This window comes from Onychomys torridus, chromosome 10 (genome assembly GCF_903995425.1).
Source record: "Onychomys torridus chromosome 10, mOncTor1.1, whole genome shotgun sequence".
Taxonomy (NCBI): Eukaryota; Metazoa; Chordata; class Mammalia; order Rodentia; family Cricetidae; genus Onychomys; species Onychomys torridus.
In genome coordinates, this window is record NC_050452.1 from 24,856,692 (window position 1) to 24,866,825 (window position 10,134).

The 10,134-nt window shown below is 61.7% G+C and overlaps 2 protein-coding genes across 2 annotated transcripts; one reads left to right on the forward strand and one right to left on the reverse strand.

Annotated features, from left to right (window-relative positions):
- The first annotated feature begins 1,628 nt into the window (after positions 1–1,628).
- Gas2l1 (growth arrest specific 2 like 1) lies at positions 1,629–6,542 on the forward strand. The gene is made up of 6 exons (XM_036200999.1): positions 1,629–1,736; positions 2,429–3,081; positions 4,280–4,387; positions 4,468–4,564; positions 4,668–4,839; positions 5,107–6,542. The coding sequence occupies exons 2-6, from the start codon at positions 2,449–2,451 to the stop codon at positions 6,125–6,127; spliced, it is 2,031 nt and encodes a 676-aa protein (XP_036056892.1). The 5' UTR covers positions 1,629–1,736; positions 2,429–2,448; the 3' UTR covers positions 6,128–6,542.
- On the reverse strand, positions 6,538–9,493 carry Rasl10a (RAS like family 10 member A). The gene is made up of 3 exons (XM_036201000.1): positions 8,341–9,493; positions 7,405–7,529; positions 6,538–7,173 (listed from the first exon to the last, which is right to left on the reverse strand). The coding sequence occupies exons 1-3, from the start codon at positions 8,557–8,559 to the stop codon at positions 6,906–6,908; spliced, it is 612 nt and encodes a 203-aa protein (XP_036056893.1). The 5' UTR covers positions 8,560–9,493; the 3' UTR covers positions 6,538–6,905.
- Between the last annotated feature and the right edge of the window lie 641 nt (positions 9,494–10,134).

Consider the following 10,134-nt stretch of genomic DNA (forward strand, 5'->3'; position numbering starts at 1 on the left):
TCCCTGCTGGGTGTTTTTTAGCAGTTCTTCCCCACATAGTGCTCAGCCCTAAACTTGGGATTTCTCCCTCATCTATCCTGACACACTCAACTCACCAAGATATGTCATCAGTTCTCAACAGGCAGCCAAAATCCAGCACCCCCTCACCACTCCTACCTAAACCACCTGACTTCCTCTGAGGCTCCCCCATACCTCCCACAGCAGCTACAGGGCCAGTATGACTACGGAGTTAGCCTCCCCTGCTCAAAATTCCTCCTTAGAGGGGCCCGGGCTACAGAGCAATACTCTGCCTCAAAATAAATTAAAATGTAATAATAAGGGCCAGGCATAGTGGAGCATGTCTTTAATTCTAGCACTCAGGAGACAGAAAGGAGAATCTCTATGCTTTTGAGGCCAGCCTGGTCTACATGGGGAGTTCCAGGTCAGCCAAGGCTACACAGTGAGACCCTATCTCAAAAACATAACAAAATTCCAAATATATATATATTGGTTTTTTGAGACAGGGTTTTTCTGTGTAGTCCTGGCTGTCCTGGACCAGGCCTCGAACTCACAGAGATCCGCCTGCCTCTGCCTCCGGAGTGCTGGGATTAAAGGCGTGCGCCACCACTGTCCAGCAATAATAATTTTATAATAATAAATAAACCCCTGTATAGCGTCCATGTCCTTTGAAAAGCATGGTCCTTGAGGCCCTGTATGACCTGTCCTAATGTCTCTACCACTCCGGCCTTGCAAACCTGCCCACTGTTCTTTCTTCACTTCTTCCTTCCTTTCCTTCATTTTTGAGACAGGCTCCCTCAGTGTGAAAAACTCTCCCTCTAGATATCTCCCAGCTTCCTCCCTTACCTCCTTCCTTGATCATCCAAGTGAAAATTGCAGTCTTTGCACGCACTCACATGCTCCAGACTCTCCCCTCAGTAACTCATTCCTCTCTCAAACCATGGGGGCTGCTTTCCTGACAACTGTGAGCATAGAGCTGCCTTTGGGGTGAGACTGGGCTCACAGTAGGTGTTCAACACGTGCCTTTGATCCTTGAGAGTGTAACAAGTCAGATCAAGGCCCTACTCCCTCAGCGGCTCCCCTGGAGATGCCCTTCCTAGAGGTGATTCCGCAGTCATCAGGTCTAGGTCTAGGGAACACAGTGGGAGCTTTACGAAAGGTCTGGACCTTCAAGTGGCTAGCGGTGCCCAGCCCATCGGGCGACAGCAGGGGGCAGGATTCCCCCGATCTTCCGCGCTCAGGCGTGGAGTTGCCCCTGCCACGCCCCCTCCTTTAGTCTGTCCCGCAGCCACCTGCCTATCCCTGGGCCCCAATGTCCCTGGGCCATCCTGGAGGAAGGGCATCGGGTTATCGGGCCTGCAGAGGTCCACCAGGGACGGAGGTGACTCTGCAGTCCCCGGCCCCTATCGCTTCCGGGAAGGCCACTGTCGCGGAGGGAGGACAACTAAACGAGTCCGAACCCCTCCTCGGGAGACCCAGGACGGTGGAGGCGGTCTAGGCGCCGAGTCAAAGGTCCGGAGGGCGTCTTCGGCCGCCTGGGGGGGGGGCCTAAGGGACGACAAAGACGCGGCCCCTTTAAGAGCGCGGCCCCGCCCCTTCCTGGCCGGATCCGAATTCCAGGGGGGCGGGGCGGAGCCGGCGCCGGGATGCAGCGAGCTCGGGCGGCGCCTGTGTGCGGCGGCGCGGCCCGGCTCCGGCCCCGCCGGGGCGATGCTCCCCGGGGCGGCGGGGTGAGCCAGGTGAGCGCGGGGACCCCCGGGAGCCCTGTCCAGGGTGCCCGGAGGTGGGCCGGGCGGCGCGGGGCCTCCGCTCCCCGGGGCTGTGTGACCTTGACCGGCCACGCACCCTCTCTGGACCAGGCCGCGAGCACTGCGGAGGCTCGCGGGGGCTCTTCGGAGTCCCCGGCTTTCGAGCACCGGCCGGGGGCTGCCTGGGCGACCCGATCCCTCCACCCATTGCTCCGCCACCCTCTGCCGGCGCCTGCCCCTTCTGCGCCTCAGTCTGCTCCTCTGTAGAATGGAGATACGGACGCCGCGTTCCGGTGGCGCGGCCCGTAGCGGAGGGGGGTGAGGGAAAGGCGGGGGCTGGTGAGGGCGAGGGGCCGAGCCGTGGAAACAGCCCCTCTGTGGTCCTGGGCGAGCCTCCTCGCCTGTCCCGCCCTGCCCACATGTCTTCGTGCCTCGCAGTGGCATTTCTTCCCCGCGGGTGCCAACCTGCCCCCAGCCTCCGGCCCCCCACGAGCCAGACAGCACACCAACACCAGGAGGGTGTCAATTGTATTGAGTCCGTCCAAGCAGGCCGTGCGTTTGCTCGTGGCCTGCCCCTACACCTGGCATCTGCCCCGAGTGGCAGGCTGGTAGAGGCAGGCCATTCGGAGCCCTTGCGGGTCTCCATAGCAATAGCAGCCCTGACCTGTGTTCCCTGCCTACAGTGACTCCCCAGGCCCTGGGCATGGCGGACCCAGTGGCGGGCATAGCGGGCTCTGCGGCCAAGAGTGTGCGGCCCTTCCGATCCAGTGAGGCCTACGTGGAAGCCATGAAGGAAGACCTGGCCGATTGGCTCAATGCCTTGTACGGTCTAGGTCTACCCGGCAGCGGGGATGGCTTCCTCACAGGGCTGGCCACAGGCACAACCCTGTGCCAACATGCCAACGCTGTCACCGAGGCTGCCCGGGCCCTGGCTGCTGCCCGCCCAACCCGAGGTGTGGCTTTCCAGGCACACAGTGTGGCGCCTGGCTCCTTCATGGCCCGAGACAACGTGGCCACTTTCATCGGCTGGTGCCGGGCCGAGCTGGGTGTGCCCGAAGTGCTCATGTTTGAGACCGAGGACCTGGTCCTGCGCAAGAATGAGAAGAGTGTCGTGCTGTGCCTGCTGGAGGTGGCCCGGCGGGGGGCGCGCCTGGGCCTGCTTGCCCCGAAGCTGGTACAGTTTGAGCAGGAAATTGAGCGGGAGCTTCGGGCTACCCCTCAGGTAGCCAGCGCCCCAGCTGCTGAAGAGGATGCCACTGAAATGGCCACTGCATCGGGGGCTCCCACCCGCACACCCCGGATGACGCTCCATGACCTTCGGAACCTCGACGAGCTGGTGAGTCTTCTGATGAACCCAGTGGGTGGCCCCTGCCCAGGCTCCCCACCTGGGGACCAGATGGCAGGGCTAATGCCCACCCATCCCTGAGCCTGGGGGGCCCACCCTCTGCAGCCTGCCCCACAGAAAGGGTGGTACATATGTTCACTGTCAAGTGTATATCTGGCCACAAAGAAATGGCTTAAGCCCAGAGAGGGAGAGGTGCTGGGTGAGGCCACACAGCCCAGCTGCGCCTGAGGCAGATGAAACCCCAGCCTCTGGCAGGAGCTCCTCTTTTTGTCTAAAAGGAGCAGCAACACAGCTCAGTGCATTGCTTCATCTGGAGGACTGTGACTTAGGCACCTTTTGGCACACGGGTGCTAGACAGACACATTGGCAACCTCAGACCTTGGGCTGAGTGCCTGCTGCCCCTGGCCTAGGCTGTATGCATACAGTGAGTGTCTGGGGACACCTCGCTCTGGTGCCCTGATGGAAAGCCCAGCCCCTTGCTGCTGCTGCTGCTGGGAACAGGAAGTGCTATTGGGGAGCATTGGAGGTACAGGCTTCCAGCTCCCTCCTCCTGTCCCAAGACCTAGGTGTCCCAGCCACCCCCGCAGCTGGACTGAGAGTTTCTTTCTTATCAGGAGCTTAGGACTGTGATGTGCCTGCCTAAGACCCAGGCGCTGGGCGGCTGTGGGCGGAATGGACACCCAGTCCACACCCACCCCAGCTTGGGCTTGGGTCACCCAAGGCCCCACCTGCTCATTCCCTCTGGTGTCACTGTGGGTAGGGAGGAGGGAAGTCTCCCCACATCGCCAGCCTGACATCCGTTGCCTCTGTGGACATGTGTGTGGCTGTGTGCTTACCAGGCCTTTGTGCCCGTTGGTGTGTGTGTGGGTCCCACGTGGTACCCTTCTGGTTGGGATGCTCAGATGGGAGCATGGGCCTCCTGCACTAGTGCATCATGCCCTGGCTGTGGATGGCTCCGGGGCTCTCAGGGCTTAAGGCTCTTCAGGGTGTTTCATCCCGGGACAGCCCTGGCCTGATCACAGCCCTATCCTCTCATTCGGGTTGGCTTCCAGAACTCTCAGAGTCCATACAGTAAGCTGGCGAAAGGTCCTGTGTGGGAGGGAGTGGGCACTTCCTCCTGCCCAGCAGCTGCTGACTTAAACCCCAGGAGAACTTGACTCTTGACCGTCAGCCTCTTCTATGCCCTCAGGTAAGGGAGATCCTGGGCCGTTGCACCTGCCCCGACCAGTTCCCCATGATCAAAGTCTCGGAGGGGAAGTACCGAGTGGGAGACTCGAGCTTGCTCATCTTTGTAAGGGTAAGTGGGGAGGAAGGGGCGAGTCCCGGCGCTCAGGGGCCGTCCGGGAGGCCCACGGTGACCCGCCCTCCGACCTGCAGGTGCTGAGGAGCCACGTGATGGTGCGCGTGGGGGGCGGTTGGGACACGCTGGAGCACTACCTAGACAAGCACGACCCTTGCCGCTGCTCCTCCACCGGTAGGTGCCTGGTGGGAGGACGGCCTCCTGGCAGAGCGGGCTGGTCTCTGAGCCCCCGCCCCTCACTTGCCGCGTCCGTGCGTCCGTCCGTCTGTCCCCACAGCGCACCGTCTGCCCCCGCAGAGGGCTGGGACTTTCTCCCCGCAGAGGGGGTCACCCACTCCTAGCCCTCGCCCTGGGAGCCCGGTCCCTGGGAGCGAGCGCCGGGGCTCCCGGCCAGAAGTGACCCCCGTCAGCCTGCGAAGCACAAAGGAGGGGCCCGAGGTCCCGCTCAGGTGAGAAGCTGCCAGGGTGGCGGGGGAGGGGCGTCCGCTTGGGCGCGGTGACTCACACCCTGGGAAAAGTTCCCGTGCGTGGGGGCGGGCCTGGCTGCCCATCTCCATGGCAACGCAGACAAACCAACAACACAGCTGGGGCGGGCTCCAGGCGGTGGCCGGTCCAACCCAGGCTCCCTGGTCCCTGGAAGTCCCTGGCCCAGCCCAAGCCTCACCAGCGCGCCCCACCCGCGCCAGTGATACACATCCCTCTCGCCCCCGCCTCAGGCCCCGCGACCAGCTGCCCCCCCTCCCCCGCTCCCGCCGCTACTCCGGGGACAGTGACTCCTCAGCCTCCTCGGCCCAGAGCGGCCCCCTGGGTGCCCGCAGCGACGACACGGCCCCTGCCCCCCGGAGGGAGCGGCCCAGCCACCGGCTGACCTCGGGTGTCCCGGCCTCCCCGAGACGGCCGCCCACCCCTCGCAGCCAGTCTCGAGACCGGCTGGACCGGGGACGGCCGCGCGTGGCCCCGGGCGGCCGAGGCTCTCAGCTGTCGGCCTCCAGCCCCGTGCGTCGGGCCCGCAGCCAGAGCCGCGAGGACCAGGCGGTCCTGATGGTGCGCAGGGACCAAGACGGGCAGCACTCGTGGGTAGCCCGGGGCAGGGGTGGCGGGGGGCCGGGGGGTTCTGGAAGGAGCACCCCGCAGACACCGCGTGCCCGCAGCCCCGCGGCGGCCCGCCCTCCCCGGGGCCCCAGCCCAAGCCCAGACCTGGCTGCCACACCCGCCAGCGTTTTCCGCACGCCACTGCAGCTTGACCCGCAGCAGGAGCAGCAGCTGTTCCGGCGACTGGAAGAGGAATTCTTGGCCAATGCCCGAGCCTTGGAGGCTGCTGCCAGCCATACCCCTATGGGACCAGCCCCTGACCCCCCAGCTCCAGACTCTGCTTACTGTTCGTCCAGCTCCTCATCGTCATCACTCAGTGTCCTGGGTGGCAAGTGTGGCCAACCCGGGGAATCAGGCCGCACGGTCAATGGGCTGCCCACGCCCCGCAGCCAAGCTCTGTCCAGTTCTTCCGATGAAGGCAGCCCCTGCCTTGCTGTAGGGGGGCCACTGGACGCAACCAGGAGCTCTCTAACTGGCCCAGAACCCTCGCTGACCTTGGCAAGGGGGCGGATGGACACACAGCCAGACCGTAAACCCTCACGCATTCCCACACCTCGGGGACCCCGCCGCCCATCAGGACCCATGGAGCTGGGGGCTTGGAATGCCCTACAGTCGGTCACTCCAAGGACCCAACCAGATTCTTGAATGTGATGGACCGGCTCAACTGCACCCACACCCCATTCCATTTTCTTTGTGGCCTTAACCTACCCTCTGCATCAGGGACTCCCCCTCCACCTCTTGAGCACCAGACCTCATGGGACCAGAACCCACGGGACCACATGGCACAATGGGACACCTGTTGTACATTCCGGTTTCGGGGACGAGTGTTGCTATTTAATTACTAATATTATTGAATGCCTTAGAGGAGACCGGGCTACCCCGGTGTCCTGAGGACCTGTGGTCCAGTAAACAGAACCTCTGACAGTAAAGAACTGCTCCAGCTCCTGTTTTGGGGGGACTGAGCCTTCGTTATATGTTGGGATTCTAGAGTTAACTGCCTAGAGGCCAAGCCTCAACACCCTGACCTGCCTATTCCAGAACAAGAAACCCTTAAATTGTGCGTTTAAGTTGTTTTTTATTACCTGGTAAGGCATGACTTAAAAAGTGTCTCCAGTAACCAGTCCAGCACTGGAGAGGCAGAGGCAGGTGGATCTTTGTAGTTCGATGCCAACCAAGCCTACATAGTGAGACCCTGTCCCAAAAACAAAAGGTGTTTCCAGTAAAGCGCCAGCAGCTGTACGAATGCTCCCAGTCCCGTTCATATCCAGGTCCTTTCCATCTGTGATTGTGACCCAATAAGGTCTCAGATAAAACGACTTGTCCTATGATTGGGAGTTGGCTGGGTCCAATCAAGTTCAAAGAAAAGCCTGTTGGCCAGGAGACTGGGTGGGAGCCTGCTTTTAGATTTCCCTGTCCATTTTGGTCACATGAGGCTGCAGCGCGCTGGATGCAGCGCCCCCTGCAGGCGGAGGGCCGGGTGCGCAGGACGTGTACGCACCAGAGCACAACGCAGCAGCTCTCGGAAGAGACGCAGCACGTGCCAATTGTATTTGGCTGAGCACTCGAGGTAGCCGCAGCGCCAGCCCCTGCGTACTAGAGTGGCCAGTGCACGACGAGGTCCGAAGCGCAGCCGCTGACGGTCCCGCTTGTTGCCTACCACGAGGATGGGTGCCTCTGGCGCGCCCGCCGGCCTGGAGGCCGGAGGGATAGGAGAGATGCAGTGCTGGCGACTCGGTGGCCAGAGGAACCCTCCCCACGCGTATAAATACAGGCGGCCTCGCCTACTGCCAGAGACCCTCGGTTGTACCAAAGACCTCATACAGCAGGAGACCTTCTCGTGGGCACCAAGTGTGATCCAGAAGCACCCAGACCAGAACTACCCTCTCCCCTAGGCAGACCTCCACCTCCAGCCAAGGCCTCACCTGTTTTCTGCTATGCGCTGCCTCAGGGCTTTCACATAATCGAAACTGTCCGGGCTGCAGATGTCGTAGACCAGCACAAAGGCGTCTGTGTCCTGCAAGCTCCAGTCTTTAGGGTCTGGCCACTCCTGGGGGTAAAGGCTGAGGTTCACAGCTGACCCTCCTACTCCAAAAACCGCATGGTTCATCCTCAGACCACATCACCTCCCGAAACTCTGTACACACCCTCCTCAGGCCAGATTCCCCAGCTGTGCCTGGATCTATCAGTCCTGGGCCTCCCGCAGACTACTACCCTTCTTCCCTCTACTACCCCGCCGGAATCTGCCTTCCACCAGCCAGCAGATGGTGCCTGCCTGCCTGCCTGCCGGTGCAGCTGTCAGGGGAAGCCGCTGGACTAACTAAGCACCAGCTGCTCTTTCCTCTTGCAGTATTCTCACGGCTTCTTTTACCCATTTAGCCTCCCAGGTGCTTCTCAAAGGCCAGGCCCTCTGAGAAGCCCTCAAAGGCATCCAGCGCCAAAAACTAGAGGTCTGTCTGGGACTTTGCACTATTCACTGAAGTTTTGATGCAGGGCACAGGAATGGGGGAGCAGTGGTCCCCTCTAGAAAAGATACTCCTGTGTCTGGCCCAGTCTATTGCAGCAGCAGCGGCTTAGCTCAGGCAGTGCTGTGCCAGATGCTGATCCAGACACCAGCCTAGGCAGGCAAGGAAGACACAAGCACTCACGGGGACAAACAGCCACCGGGTGCCTCTAGGCTAGCGCAGGAGGCTCTCATGCAGTGCACCAAGACATACTCTTCCTTTAATCCGGTAACATGCTCGGACGCCCTGGGTCAGTCCACGTGGACACGCACGTGGGCACCAGGCGCACGGACACACACACACACACACACACACACACACACACACACACACACCTGGCCACCTACAAACCGTTACCTCGAGACTTCTGGGGCTCGAGCCGGGGCTGGCGACGTCACCATCGCGGATACTCAGGTCGTAGACAGCGCCGTCGAGCAGCACGGCGGGCCGGTAGAGGCGGGGACCGTCTGTGGGCCGGTGGCGCTCGGGATAGTCACCGAACAGGAACTGGCGGATGATGGCAGTCTTGCCCACTCCCGGAGCACCCAGAACAGCCACACGCAGGCTGCCGCCCATGGCTGGCCCGCGCCCCCGCGCCCGCCGCCGGGGAGCTTCATGAGCCGGCACCGCGCCGTGCGCGCTCTGCCCGGGACACCCGCGTCGCGCCGCCTGCAGCCCCTGGGCAGCGAGAAGCCAGGCCCGAGGACCGGGCGGGCGAACCCGCAGCTCGGCAGGGAGAGCGCAGCCGGCGCGCCGCAGACCCGCCCCCGCCCGCAGCCCTGTCCTCTCTTCGCTCGGGCGCCGGGAGCCGCCGCCCCAGCCGGCCGCGCGGCGAGCAAGCGAGCAGGGCCTCCCGGAGGCGGCGATGAGGTAACCGACCGCCCCGCCCCTCCCGGGGAGGGTCACGGCTCAGGGACTGCCGGGCCGGCTGCCCCATTAGTGCCTAGTCCCCCAGGTGGCAGCGTGCTCCCCTCAACGGTTCCAAAACAGAAGCCCCTAGGCGCCACCTCCCTGCTCCTCCAACACCGCCGGCTGCAACCTGGCTGTTGTCCAGGCCCGTGGAATCAGGCCACCTGGGGTCAGACCCGACCTCGGGCTGAGCGACCTTGGGCCAGTCGTCGCATTGCGCCTGGGTCTGTGTCCCCGCATGCACCAGAGGCTGATGGCTTCGAGGCTACCTCCTGTTTCTTGAGACCCCAAGCGCCAGATCCTTTTCTGAGCTTTCCCCTGTGTCATCTTTGAACCTGAAGCCTCAACCTGGTATTCTTAGTTTAGGGAGGAGGAAACTGAGGCTGGAACACTGGCCCAAACCTGCATCCCCTCTGAGACCCTTCCACCTTCATTACACCCGCAAGGGCAAATGGCCAGAAGAACAGTGTCTCAAAGGACCAGCCTGGAGAGGGGTTAGAGACAGAAGGGTTTGAGCCCGCACACAAAGCCCTGCTCAGCAGCTCAGCCCCAAACCACTGCCTCAACAGTTTGGAGGTGAAGAAACAGACCCACCGGTCACTGCGTGGAGTCCCTCACATCTGAATTGGCAGGGTTCCGATCCCCTTTCGTGGGTAAGCGCCGGAGCTCCTCCGACAGTTTGGAAAGTCTGTGTTTGCCCAGCCTCCTTCTGGCTCTGCCATCTTCACACACTGGGAACTCCTAGGCCTCTGCCCTCCACCCAGGTACTGTGAAATGCAGACACGTGACTTTGCACCAACCAAGGTGCTCATATATCCATATGTCAAGTCTAGCCGGTCGCCAGCATGGCGAAATGAATTTTTAAAAATATGCTCCCCCCTTAGGAGGAAGGCTTTAGAACTATTAGGGTTCTAAAGGCATTGACAGTGTATTCACCTGACCCAGAGGAAGAAAGGGCGGGAGAGACTGGCCTGTGAGGGGGAGGAGGCAGACCCTCCCACAGGAAGCAGGTGTCAGCAGCCTGGGGTGGCGGGGGTGGGAGGGTGTCTTCCTCCTCCCAGAGCGGACCTAGGCCTGGTCTGATTTCACTCTGGCCTCATCCACTAGGGACTGTGCTGTCATATTCTAGACCTTTACCTTCAGACTAGACAGCTGGCAGGTTGTTTGCTTGTTTGTTTGTTTGTTTGTGTCTCTTCTCTTCCCAGTCTTGCTGGGTTTCCCTAGAAGGACTCAGCTTCCGTT

Excerpts from the sequence above, each read along its gene's own strand:
- Rasl10a (XM_036201000.1), bottom strand. The coding sequence starts at position 8,559 with ATGGGCGGCAGCCTGCGTGTGGCTGTTCTGGGTGCTCCGGGAGTGGGC. Across the intron at positions 7,530-8,340 it reads CGAGCCCCAGAAGTCTCGAG|GAGTGGCCAGACCCTAAAGA; the intron begins GTAACGGTTTGT and ends CTTTACCCCCAG. Across the intron at positions 7,174-7,404 it reads CAGCGCATAGCAGAAAACAG|GCCGGCGGGCGCGCCAGAGG; the intron begins GTGAGGCCTTGG and ends TCCGGCCTCCAG.
- Gas2l1 (XM_036200999.1), top strand. The coding sequence starts at position 2,449 with ATGGCGGACCCAGTGGCGGGCATAGCGGGCTCTGCGGCCAAGAGTGTG. Across the intron at positions 4,565-4,667 it reads TTGCCGCTGCTCCTCCACCG|CGCACCGTCTGCCCCCGCAG; the intron begins GTAGGTGCCTGG and ends CTGTCCCCACAG. Across the intron at positions 4,840-5,106 it reads GGGCCCGAGGTCCCGCTCAG|GCCCCGCGACCAGCTGCCCC; the intron begins GTGAGAAGCTGC and ends CCCCCGCCTCAG.